Raw genomic sequence first — 22,258 nt, forward strand, 5'->3', positions numbered from 1 at the left:
AAATCTTTGTCTTTGGTAGAATATAGTTGCACTCTGATGTGTACAGATATGTATTTCTTCTTATTTCAGCTACTTAGGACTTCAAGGTTTTGAGAAGCAATATTGCATGGCTAAAAAGCAGTGATTATTGGCAGGCTATCTGGGTTCACATGCTGACTTCACCATTAACTAGCCTATTGACATTAGGAAAATTACTTAACTTTTCTGAGCTGGTTTCTTTTTTTAAGTTTTAATTGATATAGTTGATGTACAGTATTATATAACTTACAGGTATACAACATAGTGGTCCACAATTTTTAAAGGTTAGATTCTATTTACAGTCATTATAAAATATTGGCTAGGGAATTCCCTGGTGGTTCTGTGGATAGGAGTCTATGCTTTCACTACTAAGGGCGCAAGTTCAATCCCTGGTTAGAGAACTGAGATCCTGCAAGCTGTGAGGCAAAGCCAAATATATATATATGTATATTATGTATATATATAGACATGTAACATATAATATATCCTCCTTGTATAATATATCCTTGTAGCTTATTTTATACACCGCAGTTTGTGCCTTGAGCCTGTTTCTTAATCTGTAAAATAGGTATAATAATCTCTGCCTCTTAGGATTCTATGACTAGTCTGCAGACTAAATGAGTTAGTATATTAACACACTTAGAACAGTGCCTGGCGTGTAGTTACATAGCTGTTCACTTTGATAACGATAATGAGCACAGTCTGTGGATGGGTGTCTTTCACTGACTTTGGAAAATTCTCATTTTTTATTTTTGGCTACCCTGCTTGGCTTGTGGGATCATAGTTCCCCGACCAGGGATTGAACCCGGGCCTCCAAAGTGAAAGCGCCGAGTCCTCACCACTGGTCAGCCAGGAGAATTGCCGCAATTTTAAATTTTTATTGACTGCTTCCTGTGATGTCTGACCTAGGAAGATCTTTACTACCTGAGCTTTTCTCCACCCAACATTCTAGTTCTGAGGCAGAATTCTCTGTTCTACTTCAGGTTGCCAGAGTCTTCGGCTTAAAGGGCTCCATAATGAAACTGAAGCAGGGATCGTTTCTGTGGTACCTTTACCTGGACAAACTGTACTGCTTATTATCCGTGAGGAATGTGAAGGCCTTGGTGGAGTATTTTCACCTTCTTGACGTGCACCACAAGAAAACCTTGAATGGTCAGTACTTCCGTAAGTGCTTCTTCTGGTCATGACTTGGTTTTTAATGAATGTGCAGGAGAACTTACAGAGCCAGAAACTAGTTCATTAACATAGGTATTACATCTTCGAAATGAAGCACAGAGAGACCCCGCCAGCTGAGACTTGATGGCAGTTCAGTGAAGCAGATAAAACAACAGCTTTGGGATTAGATCTTGGTTCCACGCGTTATTCCTTGGTGACTTGCACAATGTCATCATCCTCTAAGTCTAATTTTCTTCATCCATAAGTGAGGCTTCTAATAATGGAGTCCACCTCATGGTTGGAAAAGAAAGATAACGAGGGACTTCCCTGGCAGTGCAGTGGTTAAGTCTCCGCACTTCCACTTCACAGGGCGTGGGTTCAGTCCTGTTTGGGAGCTCAGATGCTTCATGCTGCATGGTGCAGCCAAAAAAAAAGGTGATGAGATTAGATAACATACGGAAAGTGCTTAGCACGGTGCTCGGCAGGCTCTAAGGGTTTAATGTGTTCGTTACTGTTACAGCTATTCCTTGCGGCCGACCCCTCTCAGGCCTTAACCCTCAAGAGTCCCTTAGCAAAACTTGTCCATAGACTGGGAGAATTGAGTCAGATGATCGGCAAGCTCCCTTCTAATTCTTGGTACTTGTGATTGAAAAGTGTTGATGAGCTCAACCCTGCTGCTGAGTGCACAACACTTTAGGGCTTTCTGTTTGTTTGGCAATTTCTCTCTCTTTAGACCTGGATAGGGCTTCCCAGGTGGCGCTAGTGGTGAAGAGCTCACCTGCCACTGCAGGAGCTGCAAGAGATGTGGGTTTGATCCCTGGATCGGGAAGATACCCTGGAGAAGGGAATGATTAACTACTCCAGTATTCTTGCCTAGAGAATCCCATGGACAGAGGAGCCTGGTGGGCTACAGTCCATGGGGTCACTGAGAGTCAGACAGGACTGAAGAGACTTAGCATAAATAAGGTATCCTATTCACTCATTGTAACCTGAGGGAGAGAAGTATCATTTATCAACAAGGAGTTTCTTCCATAAAATTTTTTTAAAGAGTTCATTCAATCCTTATAAAATAATAAAGATACCTTCATTTATTCATACTTTCATGCCTCAGATTTATACACAGCATGTCACCAAATCTTCCCAATAACCCAGTCCTAGATAAGACAACTGTAGGGCACCTTGATGTAAACAGAAAAGCTGGCCCCAAAACCCAAGGGTTTCTAACTCTAAAGCCCATAGTCTCACCAGCGTTTGCTGAGCAGTCTGATCTCCCTGGTAACTAAGTCGCTCCCCGCTGATGCAACACCTGAGAGATGAAGTCATACTCGGGTCTTCTGGTCACCAAGGGACCGGATGGTGACCTGGAGGAAGGCACAGGCTTGAGCTTTGCCTGCCAGGGATGTGGTGACATCGAACCCTAGATGCTTGGCCTGGAGTCGGCCGACTGAATAATAGTATCTGTTGATTAGCTACTGAGCCTTACTGTAAAGCAATCCTCACGAGGCAAGGACACAGGCATCAGCATGTCTGCACATGGTGTGTTCCCAAGTGCTCACACCTGGTGGGACGTGGGAAACCCTCAGATCATGACACTGTGTTAACTGATTCATTGTACCCTTAGCCCACTTCAGCCAGGACTCCAAACCACCCAGACATGCTTTACAGATGTAGTGGAGCCATGTCTCGTGCAGGAGACACAAGACAACTAATGTAATTAATGTGTATGTGTGCGTGCTCAGTTGCTCAGTCGTGTCTGACTCTTTGCGATCCCATGGACTGTAGGCCACCAGGCTCCTCTGTCCATGAAATTTTTCATGCAACCATACTGGAGTGGGTTGCCATGCCCTCCTCTAGGAGATCTTCCGACCGAACATGGGTCTCTTGCGTCTCCTGCATTGGCATGTGGGTTCTTTAGGGCTTTAACACTTCAGGGCTTTTTCGTTTGTTCATTTGTCTTTTGATTTTTTCTCTTTTAGGACTGGGTATAAATAAGGTAGGGCTTCCCAGGTGGTGCCAGTGGTAAGAAACCCACCTGCCAATGCAGGAGCTGCAAGAGATATGGGTTTAAAGCCCTCTGTAATCAGTGGGCAAGAAGAAATCACATGTAGACAAAGTTACACTTGAGAATCTCTGAAATCTTACGGGTGATCTGTACATACAACCTGTACAGCCATATACCACTGTGTGAACACATCACCATGTTTGTTTCTTCCATCTAACATCCCCCAAGACAGATGATGAGTGAGTGGAATTTCAGGCAAAAACCTTCCCTGTCCTTTAAATTACAGTGTTGTTTTTTTTTCCCCTCCGATTGCATATGACTGCAGATGCATTAACTAATGTGCAAAAGATACAGCTTCACTGTAGAAAGAGCAAGGCTGTGGAGTCAGATGGACCACATATGAACTCCAGCTCTGCCACTCCAAGTGTGGTCCACAGAGCAGCAGAGGCCACATCACTTGGGAGCTTGTTAAGATGCAGACTCAGTAGTCCCAAGCCAGTTTCTAATCACAACCGCTGTGTTTACAAGATCCCCAAGTGACTGGTATGCCCATTACAGCTCGAGAAGCCCCAAGCCTAGTTATCACCCAAAGCTTATTGTAAAAGGCTCTGTAGCTGCCTGGGTTCCGAGACATGCAGCACTTAGAGTGCCCAGCACCTAAGGTGCCTGATGCTAGCTCCTTTCCCCAGTCAAAAGCATTTACGTTACGTAAGCATGAGGCACAGTGATACTTTTATAGAAGAGGAATGATTTTTAAATTTCTCTTTTTAATTCTCTCAAGTGAATGACCCAGGTGAAATGTCAGCTTTTCCAAGAGCATGTCCTAGGTCCCCAGTGAGAACTAAGCTCTTCTATGTACTAGGAGCACTTTGAGCCTTTTATTGGTTATGTATGCACATCGGTCTGTTCCATCGAGCACATGAGCTGCACTCAGGAACCAAGCCCTGTCCACTCCCCTTCTTCACAAGTCCAGGCGCAGTGGAATGTGTAGTGGCAAAGCCAGAAACAAAGTATTATCGTTTCTATTGCCGCGTCAACAAGCTTCCAACAGGACCACCATTTTGGTGGCCCCCAGATGTCGAACATTCTAGAACTGTTTCAGAATAACCTGTCTCATCTCCCTGCTGACAGATGTGCTGTTTTACCACTTCCTTCATCATGTGACTGACTTGACAAGGAACCAGATCACAGTTGTGTTCAACATGCTGGACTGGAACACGGTGGGCGAGATTGGTTTTGACCAGTTCTACATGCTGGTGTGCATACTGCTGGCACAAGAGGCAAGTAGCCAGCCAGGCTCTGGGGCCGAGGGGGCAGAGCTCAGCGGCTGCCACCATGTCGCTAACGGCGGCGCCAAATTAAGAGTGCGGCACAAGTTTTCTTCTTTTCACTGGAAACAGGAAGAAGAAACAGGGAGAGTACTACTTTTGGTTCCTAAATGGTCCATCTATAACCTAGGAGTTTCGAAGGGTTACCCAGCTTCCCTCCCACTTTGCCTTTATAAAGAACAAATCTCATCCTGTCACATCTCTCCTTGGCATGCCCTTCCTTGCTTGCCCCTTCTAGCTGGTGGGTCTTAAATAATCACCAGTAATCCCAGTTGCCTCTCTTCCTCAGTGATCCCTTTCCTCAGAGAATATTCTGAAGGGGATGAATGAGCAAGACAAGACCTGCTTGTCTTTGGGTACCCATCTCACCTTGCACACACTCCTAGAGTGTATTCACCTCTTTCCCTTTCCTTAAGGAAAGGCACCTCATGTCTTCATCATTTTATCGCCAGCGCTGACATTTTCTTACGTAGATTTTCACTGAACACAAGGAAATGCATTCTACTAATGAGAGTTCCATCTAGCAGAACTAATCACTACAGATAGCATCAGTTCCCCTTGAGGGCAGATGCTGAAGCAGGATCTGATACACTGACCACAGCACCCTTCCGGCCCTGAGCTGCTATGATTCTGCCCTTTGCTTTTAGCTCTCTAGGGAGTGGACTAGTGAATAGATGAGTCTTGATGTAACAAGTTTAGAAAGTAGCACCGACAATACTATTCCTTTCCTTATGTTTTTCTCTCAAAACAGAACCATTTGGAAGAGCAATTTATCTTCCGCCATTCCCGGCCTGTTTTTGAGTTGCTTGACCTGGATGGGGAGCTGAAAATTGGCCCAGACCACTTGCACATGTACAACTTTCTCTTTAATATTAAAAAGCAGCAACTCAGAGACCTCTACTATAACTTCGACATCACAGGTGACCGCGTAAGTGCAGGTCCCTAGCATGTGGCCTGGCAGTGTGCGTGCTCAGTTGTGTCCAACTCTTTGTGACCCCCTGGACTGTAGCTCACCAGGCTCCTCCATCCCTAGGATTTTCCAGGGAGCGGTCACCATTCCCTCCTCTAGAGAAGGATCTTCCTGACCCAGGGAGCGAACCTGCATCTCCTGCATTGGCAGGTAGACTCCTTACCCCTGAGCCACCTGGGAGGCTGTGGCCTGGCAGCCCCTCTGTCCAGAGCTAGAGGGCTGTGTCCTCTGCCTACAGTGGGACAGGGAAGGAGGAGGGAAGGAGAAACCTGCTGGAGCACTCTGTGCTGTGATCACCTGCTGTAATCCCAGTCACGGTACAGGGATCACAGAAAACCTGAGATGGACAGGCCTGTGGAAGACAGGGTTGTAACTGCTACATCATATAATGTGGATATAAAATTACAGAAGTTTAGAGAAGGAAATTCTGTTGGAAGTTTAGTTGAAAGAAGGAACTATTTTAATATGGCAGGAATTGGTCTTAAGAGGAAGGGTTATAGATTTTAATAAGTAGAAACAAAGAAATTCTTAGATGGGAACACATGAGTTAATCCCAAGAGAAAACAGTGCATACCTATTTCAAGTCCATTCGGTGAACGGCCTAGTCCAAGTCCATGCTGACTAGCAAGTGAGAGCTAAAGTCTAAGCTTTAAACAGATGGACCGCACTGTGAAGCAGCTCAGATGGCAGCCTGAACATGTGTGGACTTGAGGCAGCAGAAGTAAGAAAGTGGCCCTGGTGCCCTCTGAGCCCACAGTAGGCTGTCTCTGGCTCTAGACCACAAGCAGACAGGGATCAGTCCTCATTACTGGGCCTCTTTAATCAAGTTTCCAAGGTTTTAAATGAGAAGTGACTACAATCCTGCTCCCATCTGAAACAAAGTATCAAATCCCTTCTGAAATAACTTTCCTTTTTTCCTCCCCAACACAAGCTTCTTAATTACAAGGAATTTAAGCTGTTTACTATCTTCTCCATGGACAAGTATCAGGAGAGTCAAAAAGCAGAGAAAGAGAAGAAGAAAGAGAAAGCTGTACTCAAAAAGAAACTGTCACAAGTGAATGAGAGCCAGAGAGAGAGTCTTCTTGGAATACAACCATTTGAAAGTATAAGTAATTACAATTGTTAACAGGTCTTAAAAATAAACTTAGAACATCAAAGTGAGTATCTCTGATTTTTACACATGAGGGTTGAGTGTTCTTCAACCCACAGATTCTTAACCTTATTAACCTTGAGGCCTCACATGACTCATAGTCATGTAATCACTTCTCTTTTTTGACATGTCCCAGTTCTGCTGTTGCTTTTCAGACCAATCCTGTCTACCAGGTCCCTGTGTATCAATTACCAGCTCTTCCTGGAGCTAAGCAGTTGGAAGACGATGCTTTCCTAAGATTTGCCACAAGTAGTCCAATACTTTCAGAATTCTATTCTCCCAATCCTTAAGGCTAAAAACAAACTTCAGAATGGAAATGCGCCTCCACACGTAAGGAATATTGACTTTTAAGGATATGGGGACTGTGTTCTTCCTAGAACTTGAATTGCTCTTTGATGAGTTAGGTGCTTAAGCAATTATACCAAATCTACTAGGGTATGATAATTATTACATGTCCTTGTATAATTTTAATTTTTTGTGTAAGTAATGCCTTGAATAATTTTTAAGTGCTTTTAGCATGGGACTTGTGAATCCTCCCTACTGGACTGTACTGTGGTATTAAATATTAACTACCATTCAGTAAGTGCTTGCTATGGGTAAGGCATGGGGCTTTAGACACATGGCTTTTTTATCCTCCTAACCCTGTGAACTCTTACCTACCTAAGGTTCTTAATGACTCACAGTGGTAGGACCGGAGTTCAGACTCGAGGTCAGTTAGATGCCTATGCTTAGAACAACTGATCTAACTCACCTCAGTCCTAGCAGATCCTGTTTAAGTTTTAAGCTGACATTTCACTGGCTCAGAAACCCCTTCTGCATAATGGTAATTACCACATCTCCTTCGTCCATAGATTTGAGGGACAAGTTTGGTGACTGGAGGAATGCAGCCCATTTCCTATAAACCAAGGATTTCTTAAGGATACACCACGTAATATAACCGACCACAGCATTCAGAGTACTTAATAATCATCAACATTACTTTGTCAACATGCAACAGACAAGAGTACTGCTTATCAAAGACTGTCATTCATTAAGTCAAAGTTGTAATAGCTGAAATCATGTTAGTTACACTATGAACATCCTTTATATTTACTCTAATAGTCATGAGATGTTAATAACATACTGATGAGTCATGTTTGGAAACCAAACCTTCTCTCTTCCCCAAAATGGTACTATGAAAACGAAATGGAACTAGCAAAACACCAAGAAGTCCCCCGAAACACACATCTCTTGATTTCTGGTTTATACACGGGGATAATGGGATTGATCTCAAGAACCATTGTGAAGACCAGGAAGATGGAGAGCATCTCACTTAGAACAATGCTCTTCTCCTCTGATTTGGTGAACAGTTAATTCTCCAAGGAGAAGAGCCTCTGTAAATAGGTTTGGGTACTACTACACCTGTAAGAGTATTGTGCTGAGAGACTAGCAGTATCTGGCTGGGAAATGACAGCAAGAGACTAACCGTCATTTCAAAGGGCCTCGCCACACCACCAGGCTTACCTTGGATGGGTTTCTGCCTCTTCACGCAGCCTCAGTAGCTTTTGCTACCAGACAGCCTTACAACCTGGGTGCGGTTCTGGAAGGAGAAACTGCGGGGTCTGAGGAAGAGAAGTCTTCTCTTTCCCATTTTCCCAGGGGAGCACTCTTGGAATATATAAAGGGCAACTCAACAATGGTATATGTCTTTTTTTCCCCCAGGCATGGTCTCTAAATCAATGAAGATATCATACCTTTTATTGTTTTAGAATGGGGAGCAGGAAGAATGAGGGACAGCCAAATAATAGGGTATGCTGCTGCTGCTAAGTTGCTTCAGTCGTGTCCGACTCTGTGCAACCCCAGAGACGGCAGCCCACCCGTTCCTGGGATTCTCCAGCCAAGAGCACTGGAGTGGGTTGCCATTTCCCTCTCCAATGCATGAAAGTGAAAAGTCAAAGTGAAGTCGCTCAGTCATGTCTGACTCTTAGCTACCCCATGGACTGCAGCCCACCAGGCTCCTCCATCCATGGGATTTTCCAGGCAAGAGTACTGGACTGGGGTGCCATCGCCTTCTCCATGCCAAGGACTAGAAAAGACCAAATCAACTTGGCAAACACCTGCTGAGAGGGGCCATTATCCATATCCTGAAAATTCTTCTATAATCTCAGAGTGGGTAAGACCTTAGGAAGAAAACCAAGAAGCCATAAAATACAAGACTGATAGATCTGACCATGCAAAACAAAATTTTTACATGGTAAATTACACAAAAACAAATGATAATAGGTGATAGAAAACAACAAATCCTATATTAAGGGCATTATATCCTTAATATAGAAAAAATATTTACAAATTAAGAGGATAAAGACCAAAATGGATTAGGAAAATGGGAAACAGATAATTCATAGGAGGAAAAAAATAACAAATAGCCTTAAAATATACAGTACAATGCTAAGTTTCATTCAAAGAAAAAACACATGACACAGGTTTCCACTTAGGCTGTCAAAGAGCAAAAAGTTGGTCAGGTTATAGGAAAATAAGAGCAGACATAGTCTACAGCACTAAACTGGTAAAAATCCATCTGGAGGGCCATTCAGCATCTGCTCTCTGTATGTATACAACGCTCTGCAATACCCCCTCTTCAGCAGTGTATTCCATGGTTGTACACAGACACAAGGATGTAACTACAGAAAAGGACATTTCACAGGAGCACCGTTTACAGTACCAAAGTCTAGAAAGACCTGTGGTACTCCAAACAATGGAATGCCACTCAGCTATAAAGGAATGAAGCAGATCTAGCTCAAGTTATAGGGAACAATCTCTAAGATTCACCAGAATCAAATGTCTAGAATAGCGTATGTTATTTATGAAAAAGACAAGGCAGGATGGGTGAATATACTCACACATGTCAGAGCAGTGCTTCTCACATTGGGAGCAGCAGTAGCAGCATCACCTGGGAACTCTCAGAAATGCAAATTTTGTACCTGCCCCCGACTCAGACCTACTAACTTGGAGCCTCTGGGAGAGGAGTCCAGCAATCTGTATGTTTTTTAAATCTGTGTTTTTAATAAGCCTTACAGGTAATTCTGATGTATGCTGAAGTGTCAGAACCACTGTGCTAGAATATCTCTAAAGATATCCAGAAAACTGTGAACAGCTGTTACCTCTGGAGAGAAGAAATGCGAGATGAAGCGCAGGAGTCGAAGAGAGACTTTTTTATGTTCGGATTTTTTTCCCATGTGAACGTACTGCTTATTTTAAATAAAAATTCAACAATCAAAACCTGCCACTTGGATCCAAAATGGATAATCCTTCTGAAAAACTGAATGATGGGTTTTGGTTTACAGCATGATTCTTAAAAAAACAACAACCTACTGAGCCCAAGGTTTCAAGGCAGCAAATAAAGTGTATCTATAAATGCCCATGTATGGTTTGATACAGCAGAGTCTAGGTTTGGTGATGATGAACTTGTTATTTACTGACCTGGAAGGGTTTTAAAAGGGGAAAAACCTTTTTAGAAGTTTTATCAGTAAGAAGCAGATTACCCTTACTGTGGACAGTAATAATAGTTAAACACCCAGAATAAAGGCAAAGACAAAGAGAAAAATTGAACTTTTTTTTTTTAAAAAGCACAAAAACCCTACATACTAAAATTGTACACATCAAGTATTGGTCCAATCTTATATCAATCTATTTACAATTAAACAGCACCATGGTTTTCTCACCTAGGTTAGTTAAACATGCCCAGAAAATTGTTATTCAAGGTATATGTTCCTTTAAAATAAAATAAACTCTTAACAGAGCTCAAATCCTCAACAAACAAAAAAACTTTTATCAATCATAGATAATTATATCACCGAATTTACTTAAGAAAAATAGATTTGAACATTTTTTTCCCTCCAGTTGACAAACTTTGAGAGATGCTGCTGTTTAATGTGGCAAACAAATTAAGAAACATTTTGATGACGGGGCATTATTCTAAAACACCCTCATGTACCTCCACCTCCACATATAAAAATATTCCTTTGGAATTAATGTTGCTGTCCCCTCTTGAATTTAGATTCAATCATCAGCAAAGCTAAATTAAATGTAGCCACAATCTTTAAAATGATTGCATAAAAAAGAGAAACAGTTAAAGCTCTCAGAAACACGCTACAATTATAGATATTGTATCTAATCAGGCTACAGGAAATTTAATAACATTTTAAACATAACATTTAAACTAAATAGCAGTTTCAGTCTGCCACTGAATTAATAATGGTGCTTCACATCCAAAATGAGTGTGGAGGTCTGATCATCTCCCATTTGAGAACCGAGTTAAGTGCCTGCTTGCCTCTGCTTCTCCATCTCATGGGTTCCTAGAGGTTCAGGGACATCGTATGTGCTAGCCCCCTTCTCACCTATGGAACCAACTTTGAAAAGGCTCCTCATTAAATACAATCCTTGGCAGCTTTATTCCATTGAGAAGCCATGGAATTTATACAGAAGAATCAGGTTATGCCATGGAATTTTTCAGTTTTATAATCTCCCGATGCTTCTTAATTTGCCTCTTTGCTATGAAAGATGAGAGAGGAAAATTCTCATCCACCACAACTACAGGTAACAGTGAGCTATTATGGTAAGCACTGAAGTATAAAGCAACGTATCATCATTAGGTCTCACTGCCAATGTTTAAGTGATGCCAGGAAATTTTTCACTAGTAAATTATGACTTGAAATTTTTTTTCTGAAAGATTGAAGACAGGCACAATTCTCCTAGGCACAGACAGAATGGGTTTTCCTTACACCCTTCCTGCAAACCGGGGGAGACAAGATAATTACTTTATTGATTCTGTGCATTCCCTGACCTAGTATGCATGCATTTGGGGCACAGCTAGCTCTGAAAGTTCTAAGCAGAGTAGGCAGATCAATGAAGGTATTATATAGTAGTGACCTTCTAAGCTTGGATATGAAAACAGCTTCTTATATAGACATTTCAGAATACTTATGCAGCAAGAGGACAATGGACTTTTCAACTAAGTATCAGTTGAAAATCAGAGATCTGAATGCACTGACGAAATTATTGCCTAGTGTTCCAGAAAGATGCCTGCCACCAACGCGCTAGAAAGGCACCAAAATTTAGTGTGAACGTAAATAAGGAGCTCAACCCATGAGAATGGGAGTAGCAATACTGAAGCACAACTTGCCAGTCTCTACGCCTTTATGGCTAAATATGACTTGAGCAAAGAACTAAGACCAGAAAAGTTATCGAACCTCAAGTACTGCTCTGTTAGTTTCCATTTCAAAAAGCTCAAGTTTTATAACTGTTATCGATGATTTCTGGAAATTATATTTGAGAACTCTGTATTCATAGGTGCTTGGTGCTGTTCTTCATGGGTGCAATCTTCTATTTACAGTCCAAATCATTTAAATACAGCCATTACATAGTTGTTGGGTGTTTTAAAATAAAAGGTTATCTATTTCTTAACTGCCTCTTGAATTAAAAATTGTAATTACATGAGTCTCAAAGGCTGGCTCTTTGTATTTTATTAATTACTTTTGTTGGTCTCCATCACAGATGGAATTTTTCACTGATAATTCCTCAGAACTAAATCCATTCATATGGAATTCAGAGCAGTGAAAACAGATTTCACGCCATAGAGTAGGAAATGAGAACAATAAAAAGGGGCATGAAGGATCTGGGGACGGCCAACAGGACTAGGTCAGTTCTCAACTGGTGTTGGGTTCTGCAGAGGTTGGCTCATTATAACCTGTACGACATAGTCCTTTGGGATCTTCAGCTCTTCCAATCTCATTTTGTCAGTGAGAGGTCTGCCAGAAAAGAACCACCGCTGACTAGCTGGTTCCACTCCTTCCGCAGCATGCAGTCGTCTCTTCATGTGGTACACTGTGTCTGTGCTGCGGACCACAAGTTTGAGGTCTTTGCCAGTGGAGAGGCGCAAACGGAGCTGAGATTCATACCCAGAATTGGGCGGTGGCTCAGGAATATCCAGAGTCTCTATGTCGCTCTTTTCCTCTATCATGTTGATTGGTGGTGCCAAGCAATAGACTGGAAGCTGGTATCTATTCCCCAGTTCATCATAGCACTCTGTAAGTGCACCTTCAGAAAGAGAAGAAATGAAAAAGGGTTTAACCTAAATGAATGCATTTTTCTTTACATTGTGCAAATGCTCAAACATCTCCCTGGCTTGCCACTTAAAAGGGAAAAAAATGTAAAATAAGACCAATCTCTGTCAGTGGTCAACGACTGTTATCATGGATGGCCCATGACCAATTATCTGAAAAAGGGCAAGTGTCAGTTGCTCACTTGTGTCCGATTCTTTGCAACCCCGTGGACTGTAGCCTGCCAGGCTCCTCTGTCCATGGAATTCTCCAGGCAAGAACAGAGGAGTGGGTAGCCATTTCCTTCTCCAGGGGATCTTCCTGACCCAGGGATCAGACCTGGGTCTCCTGCGTGGCAGGCAAATTCTTTACTGTCTGAGCCACCAGGGAAGCCCCCAATTATCTTAGTGTTTATCAAATGAACCAGGACCCTAACTCCTTACCCTCACACTTCTAAGTCATTTTATACCTAATTTATGGTTTCATTAAAAAAGGAAAAAAAGCACACAAAATTCCAATTTACTAATATTTCAATGCTCAGACCAAATTAAGGGGAAATTCAAACTGCAGTGGGATATCTTTTAGGAAACGAATCAGTTAACCTTAAAAAACAAACAAACAAAAAAACCAGATCTCTAAGCCCAATTCACCACAATAGCATCCCAGAGTGGTTCTCTTAATGCCCAGACTTCCTTTGCCAGAAGACCTCAGTCCAAAGAAATCACAAACTAGAGATGACAAGCTTACCAGCTGCCACTGGCTCATGGCTTATATATGAATCTCATTAGCACAATTACCACAGAAGTGACTGAGGTGTTTTATTTACCCTAATTATTAGTCAATCTGTTACAGAGAAGCTACGGGTTAAAAAGGAAGAATAAAAGAAGTATGAAGTTTATAACCCACTGCTCAGGGGAGGGGATAAAAAGTGTTTGCGGTTTAAAAGAAGATATTCATGGTTAATTTCTTTATAAACTGCATTGTAATTACCAGAGCTTCCCTTGGGGAACTTGAGGGCATACTGAATGAATGCTTTATTGTAAGGTATTCATAATGTGTCCTTTGTTCAATATAGATAAAAACCAAAAACATCTACATTCAAAACACTACACACAGGCTAATGAACATGGGAAGTGGGACACTGAGAAATGGTTATCAATGAACAGGTGAGTTAATAACCTGGTCTCTGTGGTCACTATCAACAGGCGGAAAATACAAAGAATTCCACATGAGATTCGAACAGTCGCCAACGCACCAAGCGTTGACCTGGGCCTGCTTTCTAAGTTACGTACGATGGGCTGGGGTGAGACCTCAGCCACCAAGCATCAATACTCGTGAATCTCCCCTTCCTCTGTGTTTCATGTTCAGCCTCTGTGCTGTTCACTAATTAATCTGAACACTCCTATGAAACTGTAGAGATGGACATGTTTCAAGCCCAGCTGTGATCACCAGCAGTTTCCTAAACTAGCAGCCATCACACTGTAGAATGTTATTTATAAAATCAGTTGTGCAAACTTCACTGTGTACATACTTGATATAGGCTTGTTCTAAGGCAAAGAAACCTACCAGTGTCTTTCAGATGGCCTGACCATTAGGAAAACTAGCAAAGAAAAGGTGGAGAGTTCACTACAGACTCATCATCTCTCTCAGGAAAATAACTTCAGATACACATCCCACTGATACCAGCCTGACAGGTACAAGAGCATGTATTTACATGCGTGCATGCTAAGATCCTTCAGTCGTGTCTGACTCTGTGCAACTCCATGGACCGTAGCCCGCCAGGCTCCTCTGTCCATGGGATTCTCCAGGCAAGAAAACTGGAGTAGGTTGCAATGCCCTCCTCCAGGGGATCTTCCTGACCCAAGGATCAAACCAGAGTCTCCTGCATCTCCTGCACTGCAGGCGGATTCTTTACCACTGAGCCACCGGGGAAGCCCATATATTAACGTAACTATTCTATTAAAAAAAAAGTTCTCTTAGACAGGCACCATTCTACACCTTGTTTTTTGGTTGCCTTTTTTGCCCACGCAGTATGACATGCAGGATCTTAGTTCCCTGACCAGGATCAAATCCATGCACCCCCTGCAGTGGAAGCGGGAAGTCTTAAATGCCAGGGAAGTCCCAAGAGACCAAGCTAAATCACTACTTTTGCAATCAGGAGACCATGACGATACTCCCAGCCTTGTTGTTAACTAGGTGTACAACCTCCAGCAGCATTCTTTAACCTCAAATACTTTTCTCAATTAGCTAAATGAGGCAGGATAAAAATGACCTGTAAATTGGTTTCCAGGTTTACACACACTGCTTCATATTCATGCACCACAAGAGATAGAGAACAGGAAAGCAAACCAAAGCTGTCAAACTGTGGGCAGAATCATATCTTGACCAAAAGGCAGCCTGCATTTCCAGCCTCCCGAGAAAGGAAGGCGCGAGGCGCTGTGGCAGCGTCTTGTCCAGGGCTGAACAGCAGCGCAAGGCACCCTTACGACAGACACACAGCCTGCCAGGCACTGTGGTCTTCCCAGATCTGAATACTCACTTCTGCATCACAGTGTAAAGCTGAGTCTTTCCCCACCTGCCCTTCAGCCCAGAAAGTCAAGGGTTCAGTTTTCAGATTCAAATGGGTAAGAATCAAAGCTCCATGGAAGAGGTACAGCTGGATGGCACATCTTCTTGCTCCAGCTCAGGAAGCCTCACATCTATAATGCTGGAAATAAACTATCCAGACTCTACGGCTAAGAAGCTCCTATATTCCGATATTTTGGGGAAAGGTAACTTCAATTTATCTAACATGAAATTTTCTGGTTTACTCTGTTCTTCACTCCTGCCAGTCAAATTATATTGCAAACTGAATTATAAATATGTTCCAGTTTTAGATTAAACTAAAAAATAAATATGCCAAAAATTCAGGCCATGAAGTCAAATATTAATTATATTTTTAGACTAGTTTTATGGATTACCCTCTACCCACATTAAATATCTGAGTCCATAAAGTATCAAAAAATTAATCAATATAGACCAGAGCTGAATACTACCCCAGAGTTACCTATACAGAGCAGAATGACTCCTCTGTAGGCTCAAACTGTTCTGAACAATATATTCCCAAATCCCCCACCGTTTTACGGCCCTGCGTCTTTTTATTAAAGACAAAACTAACGGTGGTCTCCATCACTTGGCAAACACCTGGAAGTGTTAGGGTGTGTCACTGGCACTGAGCACAGAGGGTTACAAGGAAGCAAAGGCTGCCCCTGATCCCCAGGAGCTTAGAGTCAAGGGAAGCAGACATAGTGTAACCACCAAGGGTTTAAATACAAATTGATACACTGAGAACCAGACAGAGGAGCCAAGGTATCACACAGCAGTGATGGGACTAGAGCTGGTAGAGCCAAGAAAGAAAAAACTCTATAAAAATAGTGTGCTCTAAGCATGACACAGGGAGCTTCTCTGGTGGCTCAGGCAGTAAAGAATCTGCCAACAATCCAAGAGACCTGGGCTCAATCCCTGGGTCAGGAAGATCCCCTGGAGAAGGGAATGGCTACCCACTCCAGTATTCCTGCCTGGAGAATCCCATGGACAGAGGAGCCTGGGAAGCTACATACAGTCCACGGGGTCACAAAGAGTCGGACACGACGGCACAGCTAACACTTTACTCCACTACAGGCATGACACAATACAAATAAAGGGCATCCCAAGAAATATGAATTATATGGAAATAAGAATTAATGTAAGTATGGAATAAAAAGTGGCTTTGCTGAGGTGAAATACAGAATCAACTGTGTGAAATTACTAAACAGCAACAGTGAAAATCTAATAGAAGGCTTAGGGAGACTTAATACTATAGAACATTTCTAAAGGTGGCTAATACCAGTCCATGAGTCACTCCTACAAATATTGAGTGCCTACTATATGCCAAGAAATATTATGCCAGGGAATAAGACAAAGCCTAAAGATTATTTTATTATTTGCATGAAACGAGAGTGACTGACTGGAATTAGGGGAACCAGCTAAAATGATTGCCTAACAATGGAAAGAAATGGATCTGAAAGAATTGGTGGTAATTAGCAGGACCTAATGATAGATTGTGTGTGTGCTCAGTCGTGTCCAACTCTCTGCAACCCCATGGATTATAGCCTGCCAGGATCCTCTGTCCATGGAGATTCTTCAGGCAAGAATCCTGGAGGGGGTTGCCATGCTCTCCTCCAGGGGATCTTCCCAACCCAGAGACTGAACCCAGGTCTCCTGCAATGCAGGTGGATTCTTTTACCATCTAAGCCACCAGGGAAGCCCAATGATAGTTTAGGAAAGGCAAATCACCTAACTAGGAAATGAGAGTGATAAAGAATTCAGGGTTACAAGATTCTTTGCTTAGTCTTAACTGCTGCAGGTATGGGGAGATACTTCAATTGAGTTATCTGAAGGTAACTGAAGAGGCATATTGGGAAAAAGATAAAAGCAGTGTGTACAGTAATAATCTTGAATGTACAAGCTTAAACATAAAAGCAAACACTTAAAAAGAGGGCTTACTAGCTCTGTCTGAGCACTTCATATACAATGACATTTAATTCTCACAATGACCCAGTAAAGTAAGTTTATCATACTCATTTTACAAATGGGAAAACTGAAGAAGAGACAGGTAAGCTTGTCCCGGGTCAGAGAGTAACAGAGTACCATAATCTGATTCCTGAAGAAGTAAATGTATGACACACGGATAAGGCTTCAGGGCTTGTGATAGCTCTACTGGACTCTCAGGTTAATGATATGGCTAGTGGAAGGAAGAAATGCTCTTGGAAAAAGGCAGAGGACAAATACAAGAGGGATGAAAAGCCAAACGTGAATCACAAGGCACAGTGCAGCCCAAAATACATTTGCCAGTGCTGTTAGTGACCAAGCAAAGGAGGATACAGAAGAGGAGGCAAAAGGAAGTGGTGACTAAGAAGTTTCAGTGCTCTGAAGCCACCACATGTAGTGACAAAACGGACATATTGCTGTCAATGTTTCATCTACAATATTTGAGAGGAGAGTGTAAAAAACAGAGTATGGTGAGAAGATGGATAGCTTCCCTTAAAGAAACCCTGTGTATAAACACAAAAGGGAAGGGACCACTCTAAAAGTAGGTAAGATTAGGATTTTTTTTAACCTTTCCAAAAATTACTCCTAGCTGGGTTTGCATCTGCAATTTACAAAAGGTTTTAAATTATCACCCACTGACCACTGATGGTGCAGCTCATCTAACAATTCCCCACTCATTCTAAAGATGTGCTAGCCAGGGTTGCTTAGATTGCTCACCAAACGTTCTTTGTGGAAGTACACCCGTCTTTTATTCCTCCTTCTCCTCACATCATTATAGGCCTCAACCGAGTCCTAGCAGAGAGACAGATGGCCACAGGGATAAATGCCGCCAGGCCACTGCTTCCCCTGGTCAGGAAGCCCTGAAAGCTCCCCAGGGCAGGAAGAAACCTGCCAAGACTACCTTCTGTCCTGATTTCATACATAATTGTTTGAGGTTGTTTTTATTTATCTTCTATCTAGATGATTGGCTCCGATGTTAAATTTTCCTTGTTTTCTATGGCTGCTTTTAATTTGGCTGCAAAATATTTCACAAGAAAATTATAAAGACAGGACTAAATTAAAAACCAAATAATAAAAATAGCTTTCTTAAATGTCATAACATCTAACACTTTACTGTTTCTCAAGCGGTCTTTGAGATTAAAAAAAAGACATCTTTGTAAACATTCAAAGGCCTCACTGGTTTTCCTCTTTTTTTTTTTTTTAATTAATTTTATTCTATTCTCAAACTTTACATAATTGTATTAGTTCTGCCAAACATCAAAATGAATCCACCACGGGTATACATGTGTTCCCCATCCTGAACCCCCCTCCCTCCTCCCTCCCCACACCATCCCTCTGGGTCGTCCCAGTGCACCAGCCCCAAGCATCCAGTATCGTGCATTGAACCTGGACTGGCATCTCGTTTCATACATGACATTTCACATGTTTCAATGCCATTCTCCCAAATCTTCCCACCCTCTCCCTCTCCCACAGAGTCCATAAGACTGTTCTATACGTCAGTGTCTCTTTTGCTGTCTCGTATACAGGGTTATCGTTACCAGCTTTCTAAATTCCATATATATGCGTTAGTATACTGTATTGGTGTTTTTCCTTCTGGCTTACTTCACTCTGTATAATAGGCTCCAGTTTCATCCACCTCATTAGAACTGATTCAAATGTATTCTTTTTAATGGCTGAGTAATACTCCATTGTGTATATGTACCACAGCTTTCTTAGCCATTCATCTGCTGATGGACATCTAGGTTGCTTCCATGTCCTGGCTATTATAAACAGTGCTGCAATGAACATTGGGGTACACGTGTCTCTTTCCCTTCTGGTTTCCTCAGTGTGTATGCCCAGCAGTGGGATTGCTGGATCATAAGGCAGTTCTATTTCCAGTTTTTTAAGGAATCTCCACACTGTTCTCCATAGTGGCTGTACTAGTTTGCATTCCCACCAACAGTGTAAGAGGGTTCCCTTTTCTCCACACCCTCTCCAGCATTTATTATTTGTAGACTTTTGGATCGCAGCCATTCTGACTGGTGTGAAATGGTACCTCATAGTGGTTTTGATTTGCATTTCTCTGATAACGAGTGATGTTGAGCATCTTTTCATGTGTTTGTTAGCCATCTGTATGTCTTCTTTGGAGAAATGTCTATTTAGATCTTTGGCCCATTTTTTGATTGGGTCATTTATTTTTCTGGAGTTGAGCTGTAGGAGTTGCTTGTATATTTTTGAGATTAGTTGTTTGTCGGTTGCTTCATTTGCTATTATTTTCTCCCATTCTGAAGGCTGTCTTTTCACCTTGCTAATAGTTTCCTTTGATGTGCAGAAGCTTTTAAGTTTAATTAGGTCCCATTTGTTTATTTTTGCTTTTATTTCCAATATTCTGGGAGGTGGGTCATAGAGGATCCTGCTGTGATGTATGTCAGAGAGTGTTTTGCCTATGTTCTCCTCTAGGAGTTTTATAGTTTCTGGTCTTACGTTGAGATCTTTAATCCATTTTGAGTTTATTTTTGTATATGGTGTTAGAAAGTGTTCTAGTTTCATTCTTTTACAAGTGGTTGACCAGATTTCCCAGCACCACTTGTTAAAGAGATTGTCTTTAATCCATTGTATATTCTTGCCTCCTTTGTCAAAGATAAGGTGTCCATATGTGCGTGGATTTATCTCTGGGCTTTCTATTTTGTTCCATTGATCTATATTTCTGTCTTTGTGCCAGTACCATACTGTCTTGGTAACTGTGGCTTTGTAGTAGAGCCTGAAGTCAGGTAGGTTGATTCCTCCAGTTCCATTTTTCTTTCTCAAGATCGCTTTGGCTATTCGAGGTTTTTTGTATTTCCATACAAATTGTGAAATTATTTGTTCTAGCTCTGTGAAGAATACTGTTGGTAGCTTGATAGGGATTGCATTGAATCTATAAATTGCTTTGGGTAGTATACTCATTTTCACTATATTGATTCTTCCAATCCATGAACATGGTATATTTCTCCATCTATTCGTGTCCTCTTTGATTTCTTTCACCAGTGTTTTATAGTTTTCTATATATAGGTCTTTAGTTTCTTTAGGTAGATATATTCCTAAGTATTTTATTCTTTTCGTTGCAATGGTGAATGGAATTGTTTCCTTAATTTCTCTGTTTTCTCATTATTAGTGTATAGGAATGCAAGGGATTTCTGTGTGTTGATTTTATATCCTGCAACTTTACTATAATCATTGATTAGTTCTAGTAATTTTCTGGTGGAGTCTTTAGGGTTTTCTATGTAGAGGATCATGTCATCTGCAAATAGTGAGAGTTTTACTTCTTCTTTTCCAATTTGGATTCCTTTTATTTCTTTTTCTGCTCTGATTGCTGTGGCCAAAACTTCCAAAACTATGTTGAATAGTAATGGTGAAAGTGGGCACCCTTGTCTTGTTCCTGACTTTAGAGGAAATGCTTTCAATTTTTCACCATTGAGGGTAATGTTTGCTGTGGGTTTGTCATATATAGCTTTTATTATGTTGAGGTATGTTCCTTCTATTCCTGCTTTCTGGAGAGTTTTTATCATAAATGGGTGTTGAATTTTGTCAAAGGCTTTCTCTGCATCTATTGAGATAATCATATGGTTTTTATTTTTCAATTTGTTAATGTGGTGTATTACATTGATTGATTTGCGGATATTGAAGAATCCTTGCATCCCTGGGATAAAGCCCACTTGGTCATGGTGTATGATCTTTTTAATGTGTTGTTGGATTCTGATTGCTAGAATTTTGTTAAGGATTTTTGCATCTATGTTCATCAGTGATATTGGCCTGTAGTTTTCTTTTTTTGTGGGATCTTTGTCAGGTTTTGGTATTAGGGTGATGGTGGCCTCATAGAATGAGTTTGGAAGTTTACCTTCCTCTGCAATTTTCTGGAAGAGTTTGAGCAGGATAGGTGTTAGCTCTTCTCTAAATTTTTGGTAGAATTCAGCTGTGAAGCCGTCTGGACCTGGGCTTTTGTTTGCTGGAAGATTTTTGATTACAGTTTCAATTTCCGTGCTTGTGATGGGTCTGTTAAGGTTTTCTATTTCTTCCTGGTCGAGTTTTGGAAAGTTGTACTTTTCTAAGAATTTGTCCATTTCTTCCTCATTGTCCATTTTATTGGCATATAATTGTTGATAATAGTCTCTTATGATCCTTTGTATTTCTGTGTTGTCTGTTGTGATCTCTCCATTTTCGTTTCTAATTTTATTGATTTGATTTTTCTCTCTTTGTTTCTTGATGAGTCTGGCTAATGGTTTGTCAATTTTATTTATCCTTTCAAAGAACCAGCTTTTGGCTTTGTTGATTTTTGCTATGGTCTCTCTTGTTTCTTTTGCATTTATTTCTGCTCTAATTTTTAAGATTTCTTTCCTTCTACTAACCCTGGGGTTCTTCATTTCTTCCTTTTCTGGTTGCTTTAGGTGTAGAGTTAGGTTATTTATTTGACTTTTTTCTTGTTTCTTGAGGTGTGCCTGTATTGCTATGAACTTTCCCCTTAGGACTGCTTTTACTGTGTCCCACAGGTTTTGGGTTGTTGTGTTTTCATTTTCATTCGTTTCTATGCAAATTTTGATTTCTTTTTTGATTTCTTCTGTGATTTGTTGGTTATTCAGCAGCGTGTTGTTCAGCCTCCATATGTTGGAATTTTTAATAGTTTTTCTCCTGTAATTGAGATCTAATCTTACTGCATTATGGTCAGAAAAGACGCTTGGAATGATTTCTATTTTTTTGAATTTACCAAGGCTAGCTTTATGGCCCAGGATGTGATCTATCCTGGAGAAGGTTCCATGTGCGCTTGAGAAAAAGGTGAAATTCATTGTTTTGGGATGAAATGTCCTATAGATATCAATTAGGTCTAACTGGTCTATTGTATCATTTAAAGTTTGTGTTTCCTTGTTAATTTTCTGTTTAGTTGATCTATCCATAGGTGTGAGTGGGGTGTTAAAGTCTCCCACTATTATTGTGTTATTGTTAATTTCTCCTTTCATACTTGTTAGCATTTGTCTT

The 22,258-nt window shown here is 41.3% G+C and overlaps 2 protein-coding genes across 2 annotated transcripts in view; one reads left to right on the plus strand and one right to left on the minus strand.

Annotated features, from left to right (window-relative positions):
• The first annotated feature begins 530 nt into the window (after positions 1-530).
• On the plus strand, positions 531-6,625 carry EFCAB9 (EF-hand calcium binding domain 9). Its single transcript, XM_027520255.1, has 4 exons — positions 531-1,170; positions 4,307-4,455; positions 5,255-5,431; positions 6,405-6,625. The coding sequence occupies exons 1-4, from the start codon at positions 915-917 to the stop codon at positions 6,597-6,599; spliced, it is 777 nt and encodes a 258-aa protein (XP_027376056.1). The 5' UTR covers positions 531-914; the 3' UTR covers positions 6,600-6,625.
• Positions 6,626-10,196: 3,571 nt separating this feature from the next.
• UBTD2 (ubiquitin domain containing 2) overlaps positions 10,197-22,258 on the minus strand; it is a 62,950-nt gene continuing 50,888 nt past the window's right edge. The window contains exon 3 of the mRNA XM_027520254.1: positions 10,197-12,698. Coding sequence (XP_027376055.1) covers positions 12,301-12,698 — 398 coding nt within the window. The 3' untranslated portion in view covers positions 10,197-12,300. The remainder of the gene's footprint in view (positions 12,699-22,258) is intronic.

This window comes from Bos indicus x Bos taurus, chromosome 20, assembly GCF_003369695.1.
Source record: "Bos indicus x Bos taurus breed Angus x Brahman F1 hybrid chromosome 20, Bos_hybrid_MaternalHap_v2.0, whole genome shotgun sequence".
Taxonomy (NCBI): Eukaryota; Metazoa; Chordata; class Mammalia; order Artiodactyla; family Bovidae; genus Bos; species Bos indicus x Bos taurus.